Genomic DNA, 27,083 nt, shown 5'->3' with positions numbered 1-27,083 from the left:
TTCCATAATTTTCAGTTTAATATATCAGCATAAACAAAAAAAGGAACAAAAACAAAAAGAATGACATCTCCTTTACATACCCTGAAAAGAAAGAAAAAAAACAAGATATAATATAAAGATGGCATAATCCATACTGTATGTGCAGATTTCTGTTTCTTAACTGCCTTTCTGTACTAGACATATTTTATTTTATTTATGTTGGCATATGGCACACTGGCATATTCAGTACATTTGCTGGAGTTGTGTCGTTCAGTTCAAATCTTTAAACCATGGGAGAACTAGATGCCTAAAGAAAATACCAACGACCAACTAGATTGCCTTCACCCACAATTACCATCTGAAAATACACCAAAAATAATCACAGGTCCTATGCTATTTGTTTCCCAATTAATGTCAAACCTAAGTAAGTCATTTACCAGTTAATAAACATTTGCAATCAAAAAGCTTAGTGTGTCCTTGTACTATTCATTTTTTAGTGAATGAACATAATTTGGAGGAAGGCAGTGCACAAATTATAGTGGATTGTGTCATGGTTTTTTACTTTAATTAACTGGGAATATTTCATCTTATTTACTGTATTCAGGAAACAGAAGGAATGGAACAACCCTTTTGAACTGTTTTTTTTAAAAAGCCCTTTTTTCTTCATGGCAGCAATTAAGCAACTTTTCAAGTGCCACTGCACTCTTTATCCAGCTTAAAGAGTGCTGTCCTTAAGGCTAATGCCAGACGTGGCATTTTTACACTGCGTATTTTCCAATTCTCTCGGCGGCTGAAAAACACACAATATCATCATCCATAGAAATAACTTAAACAGTCTCAATGGAAAACACACTATGTGTAAATACGCTAGAAAACGCGTTACCACAGACTTTTCATGCGTTTGCCGAAATACGCCGTTATTTGCACAGCAACCTATTCCTATGTGTACACAAAGGCAGCTGCCAGACCTTGTGGAAATACGCAGCGTTTTTACTATTTCGCACTATTAGCACCATGGGATAACGGGATTTTCTACATCACCAGTACTAGGCTGAAAAATGCCATAGTCAGGGGCTGTGTGGGTTGTGCTACGTTTTTAGGCGGAGAAAATACGCAGTGTAAAAACGCCATGTCTGGCATCAGCCTAAAGGAGAAAGAACGGTAAAAACTAAGTAAGCTTTATCAGAAAGGTCTATGTAAATACAGCCATAAGCACTCACAGAAACGCTGAACTGAGTTCTCTGTAAAAATATTTCTTGTGTCTGTTTTCCTCTGCCAGAGACACGCAGCTCTCTCCTCTCTCCTTTTCCCCCCTTCCTCAAGAATGCTGAGACCTCACTCCCCCCCACCCTTAGGAATGTGGATCTGAGCCAATCAGCAGGAAGCTGACTCATAGTTTTACAAACTGAGCATGTACACTGGTCTGGGTCTCGTTGCAGGAGCGAGGCGTTATGGGAGCTTTCTTTACACAGCTCAGAGTTTTTTCAGAGTTATTTCAGGAGAAATATGGGGTGACTTAAGGGCACTACTGAGAGAACTGAAGGTATGCCTGCAACTTGAGATTAACTCTTTATTAGCCTTTCCTTCTCCTTTAATGATAATAATCATTATTCTTAATTTGTTTCTGTTTTAAAATTTTGCCTTAGTACAACATGGGTCAGCTGTGCACAAAATACCCCAACACAAAAAATGCTTTAGCTTTATGTCTGTCACCACTTGATGTGTGTCAGCTACATTGCTTTGCATTAAATAATATTAAGAGCAGTGATGGACTACCAGTGCAGCTTTTACTTTCCACTGGAAAACAGCAAATGTCTCATATGTTACTGGCCTTACTAGTGTACCGTTGTTTAAAATCAAGGTGCCTATTTCTGCTTGCTTTTATTGGAAACACTCTACAATACCTTGCAAATTCATATTGTCATATTGAGTCAACATACCTGAGGATGTAAGGTACAGAGTTGATGTATCACCTCCACTTGTACTTGAGACAATACATTTTATCGGAATATTATAATTTTCTGGCAGAACTTCAAGAATGTGAAGGACTGAATTTAAATAAAGTAATTCTCCTCTGGTTACATTGCTAGGAAATAATAGGGAAAATATCAGAACCAGCCAGGAAAGTAAAAAAGAAAATCTTATAGTCTATTAAGCATACCACTCCTGCTAGCAATAGCTTATGTAGAGGTTAAGGCAGTACATTAGAAACTCTACTCAAATGAAATTTACTTGTCATCCTTAACTCAGTGGACATTTCATCACTTTATTAGCTTACTGCAAAAACAAGGAAAAATAATTGGCTGTTTTGCAAACTGTGTTTTCACTTTTTTTGCCTTTTCTATTTATTGTATTGGATAATATACGTAGAATATTCACATATTTACATGTGAGCAATGTCTGACTCCTAGGAGACTCACGTCATGTTCCCTTCTCGCATATTCTGATAGTTGTATGTGAAGTTTCCATCTATTAGCCAGTACATTTCCACAATATCTTCGGATATTACGCCAACTGTAGCGCTGCATTGCAGGTCAATTGCTGCCTCTGTGCATTGTTAAACGATACCGTACCATGCATTACATATTATACATTTTGGCAGGTAAATGTGCATACCCCCAGTCCCTCAGGCATGGCTAAGCTGTCTGATACCTCTAAATGTATCTCAAACCAAATCTAACATTATTTAAAAGTATATCACATAAACCCCAATATCCTTCGTGGCACAGAGTTTAAAGTTCCCAATGATTCCCAGGTTACATTTACTGTATGTTAAAAGTTTCCATTTTCATAATTTTGTAAAAGACATGCATTTAATGCAGTGTAATACTTACTCAGCTTTACTTCCCAAAAACTATTTTTAGGCGGCTCTGTGATATTTGGCGATAAAAAGCAACAACCTTTAAAAAGAAGAGAAGCATGTTTCCAAATTAAAGTAAAATGGGAAAACGTTTTTTTTTCAAAACACATCAGTTCAAATCCTGCATTGAAATCAGTTTTTCAAAAACACAAACAGATTTTTTTATATTTAATTTTCAAATTACACATGGGGCTAGCTATATTTTTCATTTCCCAGGGTGCCACACCATGTGACTTGTGCTCTGATAAACTTCAGTCACACTTTACTGCTGAGCTGCAAGTTGGAGTGATATCACCCCCCTCCCAGCAGCCGATCAGCAGAAGAATGGGAAGGGAGCAAGATAGCAGCTCCCAGAAGATATCAGAATAGCACTCAATAGTAAGAAATCCAAGTCCGGCTTGGGACTCCTTCAGTTACATGAAAGTAGGAGAAACAATAGGTTATCTGAAAGCAGTTCTAATGTGTAGCGCTTGCTCCCTCTGACAGCTCAGACTCAGGCAGGCCCAGATTTGTGGCGAGGCATGTCGCCCCGCCGCACGCAAATTTTAAAATTTTGCTCCCATACGGAGCAATGGGGACCTCCCCCACTGCTCCGTATGGGAGTTTTAACTTTGGCACATGCGCGTTAGCGCGGCTGCAGGGGGGGGAAGGAGCAGGAGGAGGTTGTTTGTGCGCTTGCGCGGCGCGTGGGGGGGTAGGGGGCGGCCTCGGGCGCGTCATTTAGAAATCCGGCGCTGGACTCAGGTACAATGCACTGAGATGGTGGCCTATGCACCAATATTGCAGCTAAAAATATATATATTTGTTGTTTCAAAAATAAAATTTTAAATGGTAGAATTAATTATTTTCTATGTAAACAGTGTAATTTAGAAATAAAAGTACAACATAAAAAGCATGACAGTACCCTTCAAGCCGAATCACATCTAACAGTGAAAATTTATTTCACCTACAATAGTGCAAGTAGGTGAATTGCTGGTGGTTGTGAGTGAGGCAAAAATGTGGTAATTTCAGTACATAACAAACAAGGTTTTGAGGGCAAAAAATATTTTGCTGTGGGGCTTATTAAATTCTAGCTACACTCTAGGGTGTGTAAAATATTTACATGCCTACATTACAGAGAAATATCAGTATATATCTTTTTCTCCTTCTTGTGTCCCTTAATATAGCTTTACGTTGAGGATATATGTATGCTTGCTTACATTGGTTATTGGCCATTTAAAGCCATTTAAGTTCCTTTACATGTTTAGGCCTTTAAATTAAGTAAATCTTTATTAAATTACCAATGCCCAAAGTGATTTGGACATTAATATTTCCTACAGACTTCCAGCTGCTGCCTAGAGAGTTCCATATGCTGGAGAGAGAATATGCTGTTCAGTTTTGGTCTCCAGTGCTCAAATGGGACATTATTGAGAGAGAGGGTCCAGTGAAGGGCAACTAAGCTGGTAAAGCATATGGAAAGTCTCAGTTATGAAGAAAGACTGGCCAAGTTGGGTCTCTTTGCCTTGGAGAAGAGGCGCTTAAGAGGTGCCATGATAGATATGTATAAATATATAAGGGGATCATATAATGACCTTTCTAATGCTTTATTTACCAGTAGGTCCTTCCAACGGACACGAGGGCATCCACTCTGTTTAGAAGAAGGGAGGTTCCGTTTAAATATTCGGAAAGGTTTTTTTACTGTGAGAGCTGTGAAGTTGTGGAATTCCCTCCCCGAATCAGTTGTACTGGCTGATACATTATATAGCTTTAAGAAGGGGTTGGATGGATTCTTAGCAAGTGAGGGAATACAGGGGTAGGGGGGATAGCTCTCAGTACAAGTGAGGGAATACAGGGTTATGGGAGATAGCTCTCAGTACAAGTGAGGGAATACAGGGTTATGGGGGATAGCTCTCAGTACAAGTGAGGGAATACAGGGTTATGGGAGATAGCTCTCAGTACAAGTGAGGGAATACAGGGTTATGGGAGATAGCTCTCAGTACAAGTGAGGGAATACAGGGTTATGGGAGTTAGCTCTCAGTACAAGTGAGGGAATACAGGGTTATGGGAGATAGCTCTTAGTACAAGTGAGGGAATACAGGGGTATGGGAGATAGCTCTTAGTACAAGTGAGGGAATACAGGGGTATGGGAGATAGCTCTTAGTACAAGCGAGGGAATACAGGGTTATGGGAGATAGCTCTCAGTACAAGTGAGGGAATACAGGGTTATGGGAGATAGCTCTCAGTACAAGTGAGGGAATACAGGGTTATGGGAGATAGCTCTTAGTACAAGTTGATCCAGGGACTGGTCTGATTGCCATCTTGGAGCTAGGAAGGAAATTTTTGTTGCTTTCCTCTGGATCATCTAGCAACATTTTTTGCCCTCAAAACCTTATCAACTGAACATTTTTGCATAGAGGTCCATCTGTCAGAGCTCCAAGTGAATAAGACAGAACTCTCTCCAATCAGTAACATTAAGAGCACCAATAGATGAGCAGGAGACTACTGACTACCACTTTTTTAGCTGGATGGCAGCCACTGTCAGAAAACTCAGGTATGCCATTAGCTTTAGAATGATTTTTAGGAAAAAGCCAGAACATCCAGGAATACACATTAAGACCATACAAACTCCTGCAGAACTGAACTTACAACATTACTGCTTAAAGGCAGCCTGCTAACTACACCACAGCTATAATATGTGCACATCTTATAGCAATATAACAGAGTCTAGTTTTAAAAAAAGAGAAAATATATTCACCACTTTGGCTCACCATGTGGCATGGCAGTCATTGAAAATGCTTTTTAATCCTTCTTTGTGCGGTGTCTTTAGGGGGCGTTTGAAGCCATACCATTATTGAAAGAGAAGGGAGATATCCACGCACTTCAAGCTTTAATTAAAAACTTGAATCTTTATTGTGTAAATCATCCAGAAGCATCACCTAATACTTTTCTGGGGATTTCTACCTTTAATCATAGGGTTGAAATGCCAGAAACAAATCAGGTGATTATGCTGCTTGATCCCATCTATAATAAAGATTTGAGTTGAAGCTTATGCAGAGATCCTACGTTTACAAATGCCTTTTAGTTGCCTTCATTGAGGCATCCCAGCTCACTAACACACATATTCAAGCAATTATTACTTATGCAGAGAGATTGTGGTGTTCAGTTAAAAACGGCAATTACGGGGCATTTTGTCAAACAGTGCTACTTGTAGCCAGCTACTTATTGTGGATACATAAGCCAGAAAATACGCTGCCATCGACAACATTGGGAATTGTATGCTAAAAAACACAGAGAGACAATTATCAGTATTTTGTTTCCCCTACAAGTAGATGGCTACATTTAGCTCCATGTGTCATTGCTCTTAAGATGAAGACAAACGGGTAGATTAGTTGGCACTCTTTTGAAATGAAGTTGCGGGGACTAATCCCTATAGCACTATAACAATGCCAGCTTGTCCTGCATAGCATGTTTCAAACACAGCGATTTGTATATTCGTGAATGGGATAAATTGCTCTATTTGGGATAAAAATGACCACATAATAATTGTTTAGCTTTATCTTTATGGTAAGCAAAAGCCATACTTTGAACTATGCCTACATTCTGCGCACGGACTTAAAGTGGCCCCACACAGGCAGATTTAAAGGTAAACTATACAACCAGAATGTATACTTAACCAACAGATAGTTTATATTATTTTAAGTGATCTAGCTAGAATCTAGAATCTCGCCAAACTGGAATATATATATCAGTAAATATTGCCCTTTTACATCCTTTCCCTTGATCCACCATTTTGTGATGGGCTGTGTACTCCCTCAGAGATCACATGACCAGAAATAATGCAGTTCTAACTGTAACAGGAAGAAGTGTGGAAGCAAAAGGCAGAACTGTGTCCAATATATATTTATAGAGACCTATGTTGTTTGGGGGTATAGTTTTCCTTTAAGCCACTGATTAGAGTCCTTCAGACCATTTCAGCAGCTTATCTGCCTATGTATGGGGCCCTTCAACAGGCATTCCCTGACCAATATTTGCCCAAAAATCAGTATGGTACACACATCTGGCTGTGTATGGCCACCTTTACACAATTATTTTGTGCCACTTATTTTCCTATCATGGCTAGACATATAAACCGCAGGAAAATAACCTTAGTACAAATATTAAGTGCATATCTGCAACTGTTTATATAGCATTTTGGTACTTGACTTTTTATTGTTTTGTGCCTACATAACTCACTTGAATCTAATAAGGAACTGGAAGTTTTCGAAATCACGAGTTACTGAGCAGGTATGAAAATGAGGAAGGGAATCCTACAGCCAAATTCATTTTGATTGCATGAGGGTTATAAGCAGTTTCATGTTCTCCCTTTTGGGAATTTTGAATTGCAGACCATTTGATGCACTGGTAGCATGTAATATCAAAAAGAGATTTTTACTAGTTTTTCTTACTTACTAATTTCCAAGAGAATAAATATGATGCCAGTAAGTATACCACAGTATGTGTATTGCAAACACATGGTTCCAATCTAGAAAAGAAAAAGGAAGTTATAATATGGTGTTGCTGATCATTAATAAGGTCAAATAAATGTCTTTCAATTTAAGTAAGAATAGTATGATTTTGGTAACATGTGAAAAAATGCTTAGAAAAAGTTAGAATGCAAGAGTTGCCCCTTGGTGTCACATTTTAATAGATGCTATTGCACCATTACCAGTTACTGCTAAGAGATGGCTCTGAATCAAAATGCTTTATTTGTAGCGTTCTTGTTTATGTTCTTGAAGATCTGCAAATAAAAGCCCTTTTTTAAGTTACTGTAACCCAGTACATACCTCTCAACTTTTGAAAAATAAAAAGAGGGACAAAAAGATTTGGCACACGCAGCGTGGCAATTTTTTTGACCACACCCACTTTTGTGGTCACACCCCAATTAACACACCCCATTTTTTTCTAAAAATACTCCTTTTATATAGTTGAAATGGTGGGATCAGACCCTAATGTGCTATACCCTCACACTGTACTACCTAAGGAAAACAATATAGCAACTCCTACATATAAAATACAAATATAGAGAGAAGGCAGTCAGTTATAAGTGAGTTATAACTATGTACCAGTTTTGCCCCCCCATACAGAGTGCCCCCAATGGCCCAATAGACAGAGCCCCCCATACACAGTGCCCCCCATTGCCCCCATAGACAGTGCCCCCAATTGCCCCATAGACAGTAGCCCCCATAGACAGTGCCCCCAATTGACACCATAGACAGTACCTCCCATACACAGTGCCCCCATACATAGTACCCCCAATTGCCCCCCTACACAGTACCCCCAATTGTCCCCATACACAGTGCCCCCATACGCAGTACTCACAGCTCCTGTTCCTTATGCGGCGGGGACAGGCCCTTTTATAAGGTTGTGCCCCGTGTGTACATGTGTAGTCAATACGCATGGGGTGCAACCTTATAAAAGGATCTGTCGCCGCCGGACAAGGAGCCGCATGAGGAACAGAGCCGCGCAAGTGCAAGAGTCGGAGCGCCCGGCTTCAGCCAGGGCATCACGCTATCGCAGATAGTTCCCTGAATGTCCCGAATTTCCGTAATCTATTATGGAAATGCGGGACATTTATGGAACTATCCAGGACAGCAGAATGCACTATTAAAAGCGGGACAGTCCCGCACAAAGTGGGACAGTTGGGGGGTATGCCCAGTACTTAGCCTGTGTGCTACTGAATATTATCAGTGCCAGGCTTTGACATCTGGGGCCAACCAGAGAACCTGCAAAGGGTTCCCCCTGAATTAAATTTAATAAAAAAAGCATTTATATTATTGTAAACACATGACTTGGAGTCATGTGCCTTGGCATTTAAGGCACATCTATTAACACAGTGCTGTCCAACTTCTGTTGTACCGAGGGCCGGAATTTTTCCGACCTATGTGGTGGAGGGCCGATAATGGAAGCCAGTTTTGACCACTCCCCTTTTAAACCGCACCCACTTGAAACCACACCCATGTTATCACATGATAACCATATTAATGGTTGTAGTACAGCAAAAACCTGCCATACTCTGCCTGCCCTACCCTGCCTGTGTGCCATACTCTGCCTACCCTACCCTGCCTGTGTGCCATACTCTGCCTACCCTACCCTGCCTTTGTGTGTGCCATACTCTGCCTACCCTACCCTGCCTTTGTGTGTGCCATACTCTGCCTGTCCTACCCTGCCTTTGTGTGTGCCATACTCTGCCTTCCCTACCCTGCCTGTGTGTGCCATACTCTGCCTTCCCTACCCTGCCTGTGTGTGCCATACTCTGCCTGCCCTACCCTGCCTGTGTGCCATACTTTCACTGTGTGTGCCATTCTTGGCTGGTTTGTGCCATACTTGGCCTGTGTGTGCCATACTCTGCTGCCATACCCTGCCTGTGTGTGCCATACTCTGCCTTCCCTACCCTGCCTGTGTGTGCCATACTTTCACTGTGTGTGCCATTCTTGGCTGGTTTGTGCCAAACTTGGCCTGTGTGTGCCATACTCTGCTTGCCCTACTCTGCCTGTGTGTGTGCCATACTCTGCCTTCCCTACCCTGCCTGCGTGTGCCATACTTTCACTGTGTGTGCCATTCTTGGCTGGTTTGTGCCAAACTTGGTCTGTGTGTGCCATACTCTGCCTGCCCTACCCTGCCTGTGTGTGCCATACTCTGCCTTCCCTACCCTGCCTGTGTGTGCCATACTTTCACTGTGTGTGCCATTCTTGGCTGGTTTGTGCCAAACTTGGTCTGTGTGTGCCATACTCTGCCTGCCCTACTCTGCCTGTGTGTGCCATACTCTGCCTTCCCTACCCTGCCTGTGTATGCCATAATCTGCTTGCCCTATGCTGCCTGTATGGAACACACAGGCAGCCTACAGAGACACAATGCTGGCACTGCTCCTACAGTCTGCACAATAACTATATATTAAAAAACCTTTTAATTGCAGTACCACCTCAGTATATGTTCTTTTTGTGGTATGCAGGGATTATTTGTGGGTTTCTACTGCTCCTGAGGTGTGAACACGGGAACAATGGGGTGATTACAGCCTGAGCCTGAGGTGTGAACACTGCAGGGGGTGAACAATGCAGAGATTAAAAGGTGTGAACAACACAGGGGATTACATATTTAAACAATACAGGGGGATTACAGCCTGAATCTGAGGTGAGAACCATGCAGGGGGGGCAGTTAATCACAGTACTGATACCATTTAAAGCTTACACAAGAGTAAGCCATCAAAGCAGCCAGACAGGTGGAGGGCCACACAGAGGGGGGTCGTGGGCCGCCAGTTGGACAGCACTGTATTAACACATTACTCTTAAAAGACTAGTATTTTTTTATTATTTTTTTTTAAACATTTAAAGTTGGAATCTGATAATCCAGCATCTACATATAAACTATTTCTTGGCAACAAATGTCTACAATATTCAGGGCTGTCTGCGTTTAGAAGCACTGTATTCATGAGAGGTGGGCGGAGTGGAGGCACAAAGGCGTGTCCTCTCCTGTTTCACTAATAAAGCACCAACGACATCAACCTGTCTGTGCACATATGAGGCATATTTTGGGGCAAAGATAGTATACATTTTTGTGCCAAAATCCTTGTCAGGAAAACAGCGTATTGGCATTTACACTTGTAGACACAAGCCTGATGAATCATAGAGTTAACTATAACAAAGTCAATGTCCTTTATTTTTTTCTTCTTTTTATGTTATTCTTCCCTGCTGTATCTATTACAATACTTTTTGTCAGTTGTCAGGTTATCCCTTTCCCTATTAAAATTTCACTGAACCAAGACACTCATCTACACTATTATTATTTAGGACTGCCAACATTCCTGGAAAGAATATACAGGTACGGGACCTGTTATCCGGAATGCTCTGAAACTGGAGATTTTCGGATAAGGGGTCTTTCTGTAATTTGGATCTCTATACCTTAAGTCTACTAAAAAAATCATTTAAACATTAAACCAATTAATTAATTAAACCATAATTAAACCATACACAGTAAAATCAACTTACCTTTCAGATACGCCTTTTGCAGATTCTTTCATTTACGAGTTCTGGTTGTTAATCAGTACAATATCAATAAAAAGTGTGTGTATGAATATACTGTATGTGCTGTATTAGTTGAAGTACAGTATCCACTGATAACCTGTTATACTGTATTTGTACTGTTGTTTTGTCACAAACAGCAAGGCAGTTTTGCTGAATTAACATTTTGTGTGGCTCGCTTTAACTTGTTATGGCACCGTTCCCAAAATAACTGGTAAAATGAGAAGTAGAAACTAGCAGATATTTCTTTACTTGATTTTTTTGTTTTTTACATACACAGATTCAGCAATGTGTATCATTTGATAAGGTAGCACAGAACACATCTATGAAACTGTAAAACAGCATATATGATCCAGTGTGTTTAGGCTACCACAGGGTATACTGTTCTTCCTAAGAACATTAGAATATATAGTGGGATAATATTTCCCCCTGTGCACCTTTGTTTGCAAACTCAGTTAACTACTACTCAGCAACTAAATAGCTGGGTAAGGGTACTTAATAAGCCCTAGTAGCTGTTACATTAAGTACTCACATATGACTGGGGCTTATTAACACACATCTACCAGCTGCATAAATGCTGCTTTAGGGACCCATAGGGTTAAGCTCCCCTATGGCTTTAAACCCTACCTCTTCACATATTCACTGTTATTGGGCAAAACCCTTTGTATCAGTTTTCAGTTACCGTATGTCACTATACCCTATTGGTTTAGTCTGGTTGTTCACACCCCTTGCAGTCTCATATAGTGTCTAGCAAGGAGGTGTGGCTTCCACTTTGGCTGCCTCTGTATCTCAGGTGAAGGTCCACTGAGCCTCGGAGCAGAACTTAAACCCTTAAATCAGTTCAGTCCCTTCCCCAAGAGCTCTTAAGTCCCCCCAGGTAGCGCTACCTGCCCCAGAGTACCTTCCCCTATGGAAAGGTGGCTGCTTACTCTGTATCTCTCTTCCAACAACTGGCAAAACAACAGGGGCTCCCTTCATCAACTCCTGGGCCCGCCCCTTGATTTTTGACTCCAAACTTAAGCACACCTCCTCCCAGAAGTGCACTGGTACATCCAGCCAATCGGGTCCCTCCCCAGTCTGTAGCTAGGTTGGATGATGTCACAGACTGAGAAACAGGGGACAGAGTTCTCTGATCCCCTATACCTTATTGCCCCAGAGTGTTACCATCCACAATTCGGGGACCCTGTGAACGAGGACAAGTAAGCATAGCAGACTTTGTAATAGCACTCTCTAGGAGAAGTGAGATAGTGACCCTTAGCAAGCAAGTGCAGTTTAATAGCCCCACCAAGGTGAATTAGTTCTGGAAGTACCCTTCCATCCGGCAATGTTGCCTCAGTGTAGGGCCACGGAGTAGAGATAGGAGACAGGCTAGAATAAATCCTGATCCCTGCTCACCTGGAGGACTCTCAAACTAAGGGTTATCAACCTGAGGAATAAGGTATCTATCCAGACTATCTCCAAAGGGGTATAAAGCTGACAGGTGCAGTTACCCTGCCCAGACTCTACCAAGAGGTGGGATAAAATGGTGTGTACCCTCCTTTGTTTGTCCTCAAGGGGTATTATCATCTGACCTCTATATTTGCTTGTATTGTAAGTATAACCCTGTATTTCAATTGTCTTGGACAATAAACTGCAAGAACCATCTTTACTAAATCTGCACTACACAGCTACAGTGAATTATAGTTCAACTACGCCCTTGCTCTGCCTGGTCTCTTCCGCCTAGCGAAGGCCCATCCTGTTTAAGAGTTGCAATGTAACCCATGCTCTAACCTTAACACTAGCCTGGGTTTTGTCTAAATATAGCCAAACAAGTGTTACACTGCCATAAATGAATTCCAGTCACTAACTAAACTCCAGATAGCAGCGCCAAAAGCATGCAATAAAAGCATGCATAAGTTAATGAATCCCTTATGACATAACATTGTACCAGGCCTGGACTGGCAATAGGTGGGTTCTGGCAAATGCCCAGGGTCGGACTGGGCTGCTGGGACACCGGGAAAAAACCCTGTGGGCCCCGGCGGGCCAGACCCGACCTTTGCCAGTGCTCTCCCAGCTGACCGTTCCAGGCCTGACATGTTAAATTTGTAAGCGCTCAGGGGACGACGTCGGGTGGGGGACACTGTGGGGGTTAGGGAGTCTCAGCAGGGGGCCCCTGCGGGGGGTGTAAGCAAGGCACAAAAGGTGTGCCTGCGGGGGGGGAGTTTAGGGGGGGCGAGGGATGCGGCTGGTAGGGGCAACTGCAGGGCCTCCTGGGCGGCAGCTCCGTTGGGCCCTGCACCCTCCTGTCCAACCCTGCAAATGCCAGAGGGGCTGCTGTAAGGTTTTCACCAGAACTCCATTTTCTTAATTGTTCCTAGAAAAATTTGAGTTTTTCGAAAATAACTCCCATAATTCGTGATTTATTAATGCGTAGTTAACCTTTTTTGGTCAAACAAAAATTCAGCAGGTTTGATCCGTCGAGCACCATTGAGACCTATGGAGGCTTAGAATAGTAGAGGAATAGAATAGATTCAAGCATCATTGTGACATTTTATAAATACAGCAATGATCGAGTTTAATTCGAATTTATACCATGTCGCTTTATACAACTTTCAAGGCCAGACAAAAACAAATTTTAGTAAATGAGCCCCAAAGTGTTGCATGTGAATAAGTGTTTAGTAGGCTTTAGAACCAAAAAGCTCTGAAAATTAAAGAGAAGTTCCACAAGGTAGAAACTGTACTTGGAAGTTAGTAGTTAGAAACCAGTTAGAGTTTTTATTGGGTTTATTTGTGCCACTTTTATATCTTGTCACATGTATATGATTTTGGAGCAGCAGTTTCAGGTATAATTCACTTGTGAGAAAAGTAGGTCGGTTTTCCTTTTGGAACACATAAGGGGGCAGCTTGAAACATTGGGGAGGGCTGCAAACATGGGCATAGGCAGACCACTGAGTGGCCACTGGTGGGGGACAGTAAAATAGGGGGAAAGGAAGGGACCTTGGAGGTAACCGAGGGAAATAGGTGTGGTACAATTGGAATAAATTGTAGGGGTGTGCTATCGACCCCCTCAAGTTATTAAAGAGGAATAGGCTGAGCTTCTGTTGCAAACAGAAAAGGCTGCTCAGTTTGGGGCAAGTCTAGATAATAGAGGGTTTTAATTACCAAGATATTAACTGAAGCAACAGTACAGCCAAGACAAAAAAATACACTTGTTACATGACAATTTTATATCACAGTTTGTTGCGCAATCCAGCAACAGCAATGTAGGGGCATCCAGGCACTCAAAGGAATTCCACAAGGGTCACAAAACAATTAAAGTAAAAAAATATTGATTGAATATACAGGTACATTAAAAAGTTCAACATATCTGGTGGCCCTACACAAGCCCATGACTAAGTGCCCTGTGAGGCACAAAATGCAGTAGTCCCTGGCTGCCTTAGTAACTCATCAGCCAAAAAGGATTCTACTCACTCCCTTATATTGTCTCCTTTCCAGAAACTTACACCCCACCCAGTAACTAGAACCTGTGATAGAATAGAAATCTGGTATGGCACCTATCGATTGGAGAAAGCTGATATAATTCCAATATTTAAAAAGAGACTACGATCTCAGCCTGGCAATTATAGGCAAGTAAGTTTGACATCTATGGTGCACAATTTATTTGAAGGCTTGTTAAGGGACCACATTCAAAATGATGTTCTAGTCAATGGTATTACTAGCAGCTCTCTACCTGTAGGAGGGTTCTTTGTTGGTTCCTGCAGGATTCTGTATTGGGTCCACTTTTATTTAAATTGTTCATTATTGACTTTGGACTGAGCTTTGTAAGTAATGTGTCAGTGGTTGCAGGTGACACAAAACTGTGCAGGCCAACTAATTCCATTATTTTTATAAATTTTTTTAACAATATTGCTGTAGGTACCTAAAGAGAGTCACTATATAGGTTAGCTAGTGATGAGTTAGACCCATGAAACTCACTGTAGGTGGTGAGAGACAGTGGTAGGCCAGCCAGATGAGCAGCTGAGTCTCCAACAAGCAGAATGGAAGGAGCCAGTGCCCCAGCGGTATCTTGCCACTATGAATAGATAGGGCCTAGGTCATCCAATCGCAGGCTTACCTCTATGTTTGTAGACTGTAGAATACAGAGCTACTGACCTGAAAAGGTAGGTAACAAGCTGGGGCCCAGTAATTTTATTTTAAAGAGGTGGTTCACCTTTGCAAAACAGTTCATATTTGAATCAACAAGTACCCCAGACCTATGTTTGCATTCAAAATGTCTCAAACCAGAGTGTTAAATCACTTTTATTGACTACTTTTGCTTGGTCTGTTCAGTGTTATATATCCTAAAATGGACAAGGAAAGGAACTAGGGGTAGACAGAGTACGCTCCTGCCTAGGGCGCAATCATAGAGGAGTGCATTGCTAAGGGGGATTTTTTTTCTTTTCCTTTTTAACACAGGTTTCATATGGCCTTTAATAGTAAAATGTATTCTTATTGGGAAGAGAGATCTGCCCATCCCAACCCACTCTAGCATGTGATGTGATCATTTGATCACTTACTTTTTCCCTTCTAGTGCTTTTGAGTGTCTGCTGCCTACTCCCTACTGACCTGTATTTTTTTTTTACTCTCCCAGTCCCTGGTTGGTGTATTTGCTGATGGTTCATGCGTGGTTACGTCATTCAGAGGGCTACTGGCAGTGGGACAAGCAGCAAGGATTGGTGCTCTGGTGTGGCCAGCAGAGATAAGAATTCTGCACTGATTTCAAGTAGTTGCTGGCTGTTGACCAAACGAGGAGGGGGGAGGAGGAGTGGCGCAATTCTAAAAGCAGCACTTTTAGACAGAAGCTCAATTAGAAGCTGTACCACAGTCAGTGTGTGGAAGATTGCCTTGGCATTTATCGGGGCATGGAAATTAGTAACTGGGTTGGGTGGGAGTGATGTGACTATCTGTGCAGTTACTGGGAGTGGGGGGCAGAAGTGCTGTCTGGGAATGTTGAAAAATGTGGTGAGGTGTGCTGTGACAGTGTGACTGCTGTGCTGAGAATGTATAGGGTGCCAAAATCGCTTGGCTCAGCCATGATTTGGATCCCTAGTACAGGTGTTGTTAACTTATTTCAAATAACATTTTAAATAGTAATATTTCTACCCAGAATATTAATCAAATGTAAATTTGCCATTAGATGAATGTCATGTTCTTCAACAGCAGATGGTGCTGCAGAGTAAAGAGCTGTTATTGTGATCTGCTTTAGAGGACATGTAAAGTCTATTTCACAAACATGTTACTGGGTTCGCACAGTTGGAGCTAGTGCGGAATCAGATTTACCTTCACATACTCCTGCAGGTGTCGTGTCTGTGAAGGGACACAAAGAGGATCGGAAATCAGTGAAGATGGGGCCTGCAATCTCTGCCGTGCTGCGCTGTATTTTTATTTCAGTTGTTCAAATAGGGGCACTTTTCTATGAAATAGACTGCAGGGTGGGAGAGGTGAGGGTGCCAATGGAGGGCAGTTGTGTGGGGCTTTTTTACCCAGGGAGGTTTAGTTCTCCTTTAAGCCTAGCACATTGTCAATGGTGCACAAAAACTGCAATTAATGTTAAATAATTCTTTATTTTAGTAAGAAAAGAAAATGTAAGAAACAAATGTTTTTACATGCAGAACTAGCTTCCACTCAAATAGTGTAGAAAACTGGTTACATCAGACCCTTAGTCTCAGCTGGGCCCTCACAATACAGTGTGGAGGAATGGGGAGGTGTTTCAGGACTAAAACTCTCAGCTGCTCAAAACAGGATTTTTGGAAGCCAGGTGTTAACCAAAATAACAATGTACAGGTATCGGACCCCTTATCCGGAAACCCGTTATCCAGAAAGCTCCGAATTACAGAATGCCTGTCTCCCATAGACTCCATTATAATCAAATAATTCAGAATTTTAAAACTGATTTCCTTTTTCTATGTAGAAATAAAACAGTACCTTTTAATTGATTCCAACTAAGGTATAATGAATCCTTATTGGATGGAAAACAATCCTATGGGGAAGGAGGCCTGCCTAGGGCCGAGATGAGATTAGGCAGGGCCCCCTCCCCCGTGGGGATGTGTATTGGGGCAGTTTCGGCTCAGCCCCCCCCCCTCTCGGGTGGGGGGTAAAACAATGGAAAGGGGCTTTTGTGGTGGGAAAAGAAGGGGCAGTACGGGGGCGGAGCAGTGGGCAGGTAAGGGAGGAAAGGGCCTTTTTAAGGGGATGCACGATACCTGAAAAACAGATGACTTGTTTTTTCTTTCTCTTCGCAGGACCACGAGGAAGCTGCTGATCATGGAGGGAAGAATTAGTGCTCCAAGGAGAAGAGTGATCTGCCCCAGGCATTTCCGCGACGAAGATGATTTCGCGGTGATCAGGAGCTCCGGTGCTAAGAGAAAGGTATGTATGTATGTATGTATGTATATCTTTATTTATAAAGCGCTACTTATGTACGCAGCGCTGTACAGTAGAATTCATTAATACAGACAGGGGGGTTAAAGATAATGGATAAATACAAAGTACAACAATAAATACAAATAAATACAAGGTACAGTTGCAATAAGAGTCAGAAACACAAGATGAAGGAGGTCCCTGCCCCGTAGAGCTTACAATCTATATGGGAGGGTAACTAACAGACACAAATAGGCAAATATATAAGTGCTCATTTCTTTCCCCAGGTGAAGGCTCCAGGAGGCGGCAGAAGTTGGCGGACGGCAGCATCGGCGGCAGGAGAGGGAAGAAACCCATTGCGGGAGACGATGCTGGAGGAAGTGGTTCGGAGGAAGAGGTCGGTGGTAATCTCGGAGCGGAAGTATCGCGACGCTTGGATGACGTCACGGGAGCCGGAAACAGCCGAGAGTCAGAATAACACCGCTGGGAGTCCGAATAACGCCGCTAAGAGTCCGGAAAACGCAGCGGAGAGTCCGATCAGGTTGGTGAATCCCCAGCCCAGTCCCAGGGAGCCCACAGCAGCACCCACTACCACCAACACTGTAGCAGGCAAACGCGCTGCGTTAGGGGAAACCCCAGCACCACTCCCACCCCCAAAAGCCAACCCAATTAGTTCAGCTCCCAGGGGGCAGAGGGGGACAGCGCAGCATCCCTTCCCCGCAGCATCCGCACACTCAGGATCCCGGGCAGGCAGTCAGTTCCCAGAGCACACTATAGGACCTCCACCCCGAGAGGTTACTGGGAGGAAGAGGGGTCAGACGATGAGGAATGGGGGAGGGAGGCAGTCCCAACACCACCTAGGCCTATATCCCGTTTTTCCAGGGGGGGGGGGAAACCCTAGGCCCAGAAGAGCGGGAGAGTACAGGTATCCCAAGGTTCCCACCCACGGGGGCCAGCCACGACGATCACGGGGGGATAAACATTGGGAAAAGGATGATCCTTGCTATGTTGTCGGTGAATACTATGATGATGAGGAAGATGATTATGATATTGTTGACTTTTTTCCTGCAAGTAGCCAAAGGTACCGTCAAAGGAGGCCAGAGAGTAGAATGTGTTATGTAAATAATGGTGTGCCGAGTTTTTATTTTAGGAACAGAGAGGAGGAGGAGAGTTGGATTCAATGGAGGAAGGAGAGGGAGCTGAGGAGAGAAGGGGAAGAATGTTCATCAAGAGGCCTAGAAGGAGAAGGAAGGGCATCAGCAAGTGCAGACGGACGAACAACGCAGAAGAAAGATAAGGTTCCAGGAGCAACAGTGGCGGCTATGGGTGAGTCAAATGTACCCTATGATTCAGAATCCGATTCAGAGGGATCAGACAGCGAAGAGGAAGGGGGAAAAATCTTAGCTTTAATACAAAAAAAATTTTAAAGGTAAGGGGCAGGAAAAAAGGGGGGAAAAACCAAAGGCAAACAGTCAGATAATGGTTCCAGTGGGAGCAGCGGATACTTACGCATGCGCCCTTACAGAAACAGCAGATCATTTGCCTAGGAGGATGAGAAAAAATATTGAGGCGGGAAAATTTGTGGACATTTTTTTTTAACTAGGGAAGCAGTGCAAGCAAAGGAAGACGGGGTGAAAGAAGAAGAGAGGGGAAAAAAGAGTAAAGCAATATTTGATTGGTTAAAGGGGTTTTTGGTTTTTGCAAGTGTGTATTTAGAAAAAAAAAACGGAACAATGTTTGAACATTATAAAGTACATAGATACGATAATTGATACCTATTTGTTTTACAAAGGCTCGTCATGGTCTAATTACGATAGGGCTTTTAGGATAGTCAGTAGCAAGGTTTTGTCTTTTGGACAAAAAGATATAGATTTGTGGACAAGATGGGTGTCCAAGGATAATGGTTCGGCTGGAAATGGCAACAAAGGGTCATATGCATTAAAACCCAGGAATATCTGTTTTGCATACAATGAGAAACGGTGTACCAGGGGCTACGCTTGCAAATTTAAACATGTTTGTCTACATTGTGGTTTTTCTCATCCGGGTACAGAATGCAATAGAAAGAAAGAAGGGCAGGGAAACAGGCAGCCTTTTCGACATGCTTACCAGAAGAGCGGAAACGCCAATCCAGACAGCCAGGCTAAGTGAGGCTTTAGCAAGTTATCCAGATAGAGATTCAGCAATTTTTCTGACAACACGTTTTTTAGAAAGTTTTAAGATCCCAGTTTCAAGTGTACCCCCCCCAGCAAAGTTTTTAGGAACTTGAAATCAGCAAGTCGCCATGCAGAAGTTTTAAAGCAAAAAATAGAGAAGGAGGTAAAAGCAGGGCGGATGGCAGGTCCATTTGTAAATTCGCCCATAGAAGGTTTTATTGGTGTCACCATTAGGAGTAGTCCCAAAAAAGGAGGCAGGAAAGTTTAGAATGATACAGCACCTGTCATACCCAGAAGGAGCTTCAGTGAATGACGCATTAGATGAGGAAAAGTGCAAAGTGCAGTATCAGTCTTTTGATGAGGTATTGGAGATAGTAAAAAAGCAGGGGAAAGAGGCATTGTTGGCAAAGGTGGACATAGAATCTGCATTCAGACTGTTACCTTTACATCCAGAAAGCTTTAGGTAGACAGGTTGTCATTTTCAAGGAGCATTTTACGTGGACCTCTGCTTACCTATGGGTTGTGCAATATCCTGTTCGTTTTTGAGGCTTTCAGTACCTACCTGCATTGGCAATTGTATAGGAGAACAGGAAATAAGGCCATAGGTCACTATTTAGATGATTTTTTGATTATGGGACCAAAACACTCTGCTATTTGTCGAAACACATTGTCAGCATTCCTGCAACTGTTGAAAGAGTTAGGTGTGCCAGTGGCTGAGGAAAAGACGGTGCAGCCAACAACACAGTTAACTTTTTTGGGTATTGAGATTGATACAAAGGCCAAGGAGTGTAGACTTCCAAAAGAAAAAGTATTTAAAACCAGGCAGGCAGTTAAGAAATTAGCTGAAGCCAATAAAGTGTCATTAAAGGAAATGCAGCAAACCCTGGGTCTGTTGAATTTTGCATGCAGAATAATACCAATGGGCCGCATTTTCAACAGAAGATTGGAAAAATCAACCTCGGGATTAAGAAACCATTTCATAAGATAAGGATCACAAAGGAATTGAAAGCAGATTTGAGTGTTTGGAACTGTTTTTTGGAGAAATTTAATGGAGTGAGGTTATGGGTAGCAGAAGCACAGATCAATCAAGAAGTAGAGCTGTTCACGGATGCGTCTGGCAGTATAGGATTTGGAGCATATTTGGCAGGGAAATGGTGTGCAGACAGGTGGCCTCAGACTTGGCATGAAAGAGGTTTGACAAAAAACTTGACATTGCTGGAACTGTTCCCAATTTTGGTAGCTTTAGAGCTATGGGCAGAGGATTTGAGGGATAGGGCTATTAAATTCTTTTCTGATAATATGGGAGTGGTACATGCGGTAAATAACTTGTCATCAGGTTCAGCCCCAATAATAAAGCTTCTAAGACGGCTAGTGCTGATTTGCATGAAGTTTAACATAGCATTCAGAGCCCAGCATGTACCGGGGGTAGAAAACACCATAGCGGACACTTTATCTAGGGAAAAGTGGGATATTTTCTTTAAGCTCTCTCCGAATGCAGAGAAAGCATCTCATGTATGCCCCGATAATCTGTGGCAGCTGGTGACCCCCTCTTAGAAGAACTGTGTGAGAGGTCTGTATCTGAAAAGACTCTTTCCAGCTACAAAAGGGCATGGGAGAGATGGCAGCTATTCTGCGAAAGCGGTAAGAGCAAACAAGGCATGAGAGAATTGCTTTCATTTTTTATGGTACTGTATAGAGAAGGAAAATCAAAAGCAGCAGCAAGTACAGCTTTAGCAGCAATTTCCCATTTTTCGATAGCAAAAGGGAGACCGAATATAACGCATGACCCATTGATTAGAAAAATAATGAAAGGATGGGCAAGAATGGAGGGCACCAGGAGGGATAAGAGAGAGCCCATAATAGAAGATAGGTTAGAAAAAATACTGGAAGTTCTAGTTGAAGTGTGTTCAGATCAATATGAATGTACTCTGTTCAGAGCAGCTTTCACACTGGCATTCGGAGGAGCGTTTAGGATAAGCGAATTGGTTACCCCATCCAAGAAGGTAAGAGATAAAGGTTTAATGAACAGACGGGTCCTGCTACAAGAAGGGAAGGTGTTAGTTTACATAGACAGGTCAAAAACAGATCAGTTGGGAAAAGATAGATGGGTATGCATAGAACAAACATCAAGAGCAACATGCCCTGTCAAAGCTTTACAGGACTACACGAAGGTCCGACCGGCGGAAGGGCTGCTATTGTTAATACACAAGGATTTATCCCCTATGTCGGCATTCCAGTTTAGGCAAGTTCTAAAAAAGGCAGTGATGGCTAATGGATGGGATACTAATAAATTTGGGTCGCACTCTCTCAGGATTGGGGCAGCAACAGAGGCAGCAATGAGGGGAGACTCGGTAGAGAGGATAAAAAGGATTGGGAGATGGCAATCAAAGGCATACAGGAAATACATACGCCCCATAAATGTAGTAAACTAACGGGCAATGAGCCCGATTGGTGACCTTCCTTTTTTGTTTTTTCTTGCAGCAGGGGGTAATACTACTTGCAACATTTTGATCATAGGTCATTCGTTCATTTTTTGGGCAAGCAGGCATGCAGCCGGCAAGCATTTGGGCTTACCGGAGGAACACATGAGGATTGCATGGCAAGGATTGAGAGGTATGAAATGGGAGCAATTCAGAGGTAGGTTGAGCAAGACAATTCTGAAGTTCAGTTTTATTCACCTGATTATAGTGCACGCTGGGGGTCAATAAAGACCCCTGCATTGATAGAGAAGATGAGGAAGGACCTAGAAGAGGTAATAGCCGAAAGAAGGGTGGGGGGGTAGCATGGTCAGACATCATACAGAGAGGTGATTGGCGCGGGGCCATTTCTCCCCAGGGCATTGAAAAATCAAGGAAGAAAGTGAACCGGGCCATGCACAAACTCATGTGTTCCTCAGGTAACGGGGTAATTAGGCATGACAACATCAAGCATAGACAAACCCAGCTTTTTAGACAAAGTGCATTTGACAGAGGAAGGTTTGGACTTGTTTTGGGAAAACATCAGGAATTTTATAGAAGGATGGTGGAGGTCACGGTAGGGCTAGGTGGGCCATGGAAAAGGACAGGTGGCACCCTTCCCCTTTTTTCCATTGGGTGGCAGCAGAGCGGCTCCAGGAAAACGGTGGTTTCTCAGTGAAGTGCAGGCCTACCCTTGGGAAGTCACGAGTGTGGAGCAGACTTTGACTGCACGGTCTTGTCTGAGTCACGCGAGAGGCTGGGTTAGCGCCATTATTGCACATGATGGGGAGCAGGAGGATGGGCTACAGATAGGTCGGTCGGCAGAGGGCGCTCTGCCTGATGATCCCTGCTCCCTAAAATAGCTGTTTGCTATGGTATGGGCAGCGGGCCCATGGTTTTTCTGCTAAGATAGGAGCCGCAGCTGGTGGTCAGGGTGCACCTAGTTTTTTAAGTTTTTGTTTAAATAAAGAAATGTGACCTCCACAGATTTTTGCCAACACAAGAAGTCTCTGTGTCATTTTTGGTTAGACCGGTAGGGGACACAGCGGAGGGGGTAGGGGGATCCGTTGCCTATTGGGTTTAATGTTTTATTGATTCTTTAGTAGACTTAAGGTATTGAGATCCAAATTACGGAAAGACCCCTTATCCGGAATACCCTTGGTCCCGAGCATTCTGGATAATGGGTCCTATACCTGTATTAACAATCACAGGGAACTCACAGTAAAGGCTTCTCTGTGGTAAAGTGAATTTCATAGCGTATTACACACTGACACTCCCTTGGGACATACTTGGCAGAAATCCAACTTCACCTCTGTGACAACTTTTGGTGGACTTGGATTACTTCCAGTGGTACCTCCAGAAAAATCCTCTAACCTGATTCCATATGCAATTGGATCCCCACACCAACAGGCAATTTTACCTGGAAGAGATAACTCTAACCTCTCACCCAGAACTGCTCTTCCAACCCTAATCCACTCCGAAAGTATACAATGACAGGAGCTACACCTTCCACTATCTAAGACCTCATTCATGGGGCCCTGATCCCTGACTTCTTACTGGGGCCTATGCACAAGCTCTCAACCAGACATCCACTTTCCTCAGCATGTGGCCAAAGAGGAAGAACTTGTGGTGCCTCCCCTTTATTAAGACTATGAAAACACTGACACCTCCTGGCCAAATGTGGAACTGCCATTGGAACATTTTAACATGGAAAGGGAAACAACTTCCCCTCCAAACTCTTATTTAGGCCCAGATCTTACCTTGCCAAAGCCAGGGGATTTTCAAACTAGTAGGGGGTTTCAAAGGAAGTTAACCCTATGGACCCCAACAGAACAGAAGTAAAAACACAATAGGACCACATGAAAGAGACAGCAATCCGAATGGAGAAACTAGAAAGTGGGAGGAAGAAGAACATGTTAAAAGGGACATGAATTTGAATAGGGTAACAAAAGTCAAAGGATGTTTGGATTATGATGGGCAGAGAAGAAAATGAAGGGTACATTGCTGAAGAGAAATGTAGAATGGAAAATTGTACATAATGTAAGGAGAGACCAAGAATGAATGTGGAGTCAAAAACTGATGGGTGGCCATAAACTAGATTACATTTTTACATATATGTTGTTGTGCAGCAACAGATATAGCCATAGTAATATTGCTGGGACACTGAGAATCTGTGTTTGTACTGCGTTTGAGCAATGTATTTCCTTTTGTCTATTGACAGCATTTATCTAACAAAGAGGCATCTGGCTACTACTACATCCGTAGTTGCCATACTTCCTGCAAATGTCTTGCATCATTTCAAAATGTTCCTGGTTATTTAATTCAAGGTAATTGAAACTAAACTTTACAGGAAAACACTGAAATACAAAGTTACTCCAAACTGCTACAACAGGGATACTATTGATATAGTATAGTAGAGCATCAAAAACTAACACAATCTCCAAAAACAGTGTTTTTATATATACAAAGTATGTACAAAGTATGTAATGAACAGCACCAAAAGGAGCTTTTCTTTAGTAATAAAATAATAGGCTCTTATTCCATCGTGGCCAAATCCCGGATTGTACAAGCAACGTTCAGGCCCCAAGCGGCCTTTTTTCAAGCCTATATATAGGCAGGCAGTTTTCTGTATTCCCCCTAAACCATTTACCACTTTCTGTGCACATTACTTACTGTATTTTTTTTATAATATGGCAAAGAAATTAAAGCTGTGCTCTCCACTATGTTTAAAACTATTAGGAGAGGGTGCAATGAGGCTGTGACCAAAAAATTCATACTAAGATAAGAGGTCCTCTTACTTTCACCCACTAATAAATACACTTCCCATAGAAATGAATAGAATGTGGGTGAGTTTTTCTGTGGTAAACACCAATTTCACAATTTTAAAGGAGACATTTCATATCGCCTTCATATTCATATATATGATTCATCATGGAATCTTGCAGAAAAAAAAATGATTTGAATGCATTTTACCTGCTAAAATCGTTTTTATATCAGAGCTGCAGAGAGATCTTCACTCTTCTGAAGCTAAACTGAAATGAGAGATGGGAGTGTCTCTTCATTCTCCCACAGGAAATGGTCACAGCACTGACTGACAGGCTGAACTCTGCTGTAGCAGGGAAACCCCTCCCACCTCCCTGTCTGTGTATCTGTTACCAGGCTGCACATACCTGATCTTTACTTTTGGAGTTGTTGATTGTGGCACATAATTCTTACGTGTAAAAGTACAAGTTACAGGGAGAGTAAAAATTCCCATAGCGATTGCAGAACATAATACTGATGGGCAGGGACACATCAGGATGTAGGATTGGATGCAGGGAGTTGTTGCAGGAGAAAATACCCCCAAAAAACAGCTTAGGTGTCAAAGTACAAGTTACAGGGAGTTGCGTGTAAAAAACTCTCATAGCGATTGCAGAACGTAATATTGATGGGCAGGGACACTGTAGGATTGGGTGCAGGGAGTTGTTGCAAGAGAAAATACCAAAACAAAAACAGCTTAGGTGTCAAAGTACAAGTTACAGGGAGTTGCGTGTAAAAAACTCCCATAGCAATTGCAGAACATAATACTGATGGACAGGGACACTGTAGGAATGGGTGCAGGGAGTTGTTGCAGGAGAAAATACCATAAGAAACCAGCTTAGGTGTTAAAGTACAAGTTACAGGGAGTTGCGTTTAAAAACCTCTCATAGCGATTGCAGAACATAATACTGATGGACAGGGACACTGTAGGATTGGGTGCAGGGAGTTGTTGCAGGAGAAAATACCATAAGAAACCGGCTTAGGTGTCAGTAGTACAAGTTACAGGGAGTTGCATTTAAAAACCTCTCATAGCGATTGCAGATCATAATACTGATGGACAGGGACACTGTAGGATTGGGTGCAGGGAGTTGTTGCAGGAGAAAATACCATAAGAAACCAGCTTAGGTGTCAAAGTACAAGTTACAGGGAGTTGCATGTAAAAAAGTCTCATAGCGATTGCAGAACATAATACTGATGGGCAGGGACACTGTAGGATTGGATGCAGGGAGTTGTTGCAGGAGAAAATACCAAAAAAAACCCAGCTTAGGTGTCAAAGTACAAGTTACAGGGAGTTGCGTGTAAAAAACTCTCATAGGGTGTTGAGACACCCACTTATGATGGGTAAGTTCTATATAAAGGGACACATAAAATCCCCCAGTGTCCCCTATAAAGGCAACCCAAGGCAGGTGAGGTAGGAGATAAAGGTATAAAAATATTATATATGCAAGGTATAAAAAAGAATATAAAAGCCTAGTATACCATCTTATAAAATCACAAGGATTAGACATGATAGTGCTGACTAGTTAAGACCCTACATGCACTTTGCTATTTGCACAGCTGGAACCACAGAGCACACAGACAGTTGTAAAAGGGGCATCATATACTTTTTAGATAAGGTATGTCATCCTCTATAAAAGGCTTAGACTTTCAGGGTCTCATTGGAAGCTGTTAGTGACACATTTCAGTTGCTTTTCTGTGTTGCTGAAAGCTTCCACAAGACTCTGTCTTTGATTAATGAATAAAGCATCAGTTATGCTGAGAACCTTGTCTCAGGGTCTTGTTGTATTATAAGGTTCTGGTCAGTTAAAATTACCAACAAGGGATTGCAGAATGTAATATTGATGGGCAGGGACACTGTAGGATTGGATGCAGGGAGTTGCTGCAGAAGAAAATACCAACCAACCCAGCTTAGGTGTCAAAGTACAAGTTACAGGGAGTTGCGTGTAAAAAACTTATAGTGATTGCAGAATGTAATATTGATGGGCAGGGACACTGTAGGATTGGATGCAGGGAGTTGTTGCAGGAGAAAATACCAAAAACAAACCGGCTTAGGTGTCAAAGTACAAGTTACAGGGAGTTGCATGTAAAAAAAAACCTCATAGCTGCTTTTTCAATTTCAGAACTTGATGATGTAAATGAACAATATAACAATATATAACAGGAACCTAATATGGATGCAGGGAGTTGCAAGCAACACATTTAGTTATCATTAGGTACAGTATATTGTTTTTAGTAAGTAACAGAAAAAGATTTTACTCTTTTATTATCAATAAAAATTTGTTTAATATGGTAAATAATTTTTTTTTTTTATAAAGAGATTACTTACATTACAGCAGCATTTAGGAGTCACGGACGCAGTAAATCTAGTATATTGTGCAATGGGAGGGTTGGGAAGGCTGGGCAGGCCGGGAGCAGCAGAGCAGGA

The 27,083-nt window shown here is 42.4% G+C and overlaps 2 protein-coding genes across 3 annotated transcripts; one reads left to right on the top strand and one right to left on the bottom strand.

Moving 5' to 3' along the window:
- On the bottom strand, positions 1 to 24,880 carry LOC100490253. Of its 2 annotated transcripts, none has more exons than XM_002934498.1 (6): positions 24,833 to 24,880; positions 7,268 to 7,340; positions 2,814 to 2,879; positions 2,400 to 2,526; positions 1,920 to 2,065; positions 1 to 81 (listed from the first exon to the last, which is right to left on the bottom strand). In XM_002934498.1, the coding sequence occupies exons 2-6, from the start codon at positions 7,329 to 7,331 to the stop codon at positions 17 to 19; spliced, it is 468 nt and encodes a 155-aa protein (XP_002934544.1). In that variant the 5' UTR covers positions 7,332 to 7,340; positions 24,833 to 24,880; the 3' UTR covers positions 1 to 16. The 2 variants fall into 2 exon arrangements, with proteins under 2 accessions (XP_002934544.1, XP_012813129.1); XM_012957675.3 differs by lacking the exon at positions 24,833 to 24,880 and adding an exon at positions 10,840 to 10,970.
- LOC116408867 lies at positions 18,022 to 22,857 on the top strand. Its single transcript, XM_031897007.1, has 2 exons — positions 18,022 to 18,576; positions 21,885 to 22,857. The coding sequence occupies exons 1-2, from the start codon at positions 18,072 to 18,074 to the stop codon at positions 22,109 to 22,111; spliced, it is 732 nt and encodes a 243-aa protein (XP_031752867.1). The 5' UTR covers positions 18,022 to 18,071; the 3' UTR covers positions 22,112 to 22,857.
- Positions 24,881 to 27,083: the final 2,203 nt, after the last annotated feature.

This window comes from Xenopus tropicalis, chromosome 2 (genome assembly GCF_000004195.4).
Source record: "Xenopus tropicalis strain Nigerian chromosome 2, UCB_Xtro_10.0, whole genome shotgun sequence".
NCBI lineage: Eukaryota > Metazoa > Chordata > Amphibia > Anura > Pipidae > Xenopus > Xenopus tropicalis.
This window is presented reverse-complemented; position numbering and strand designations above follow the sequence as displayed.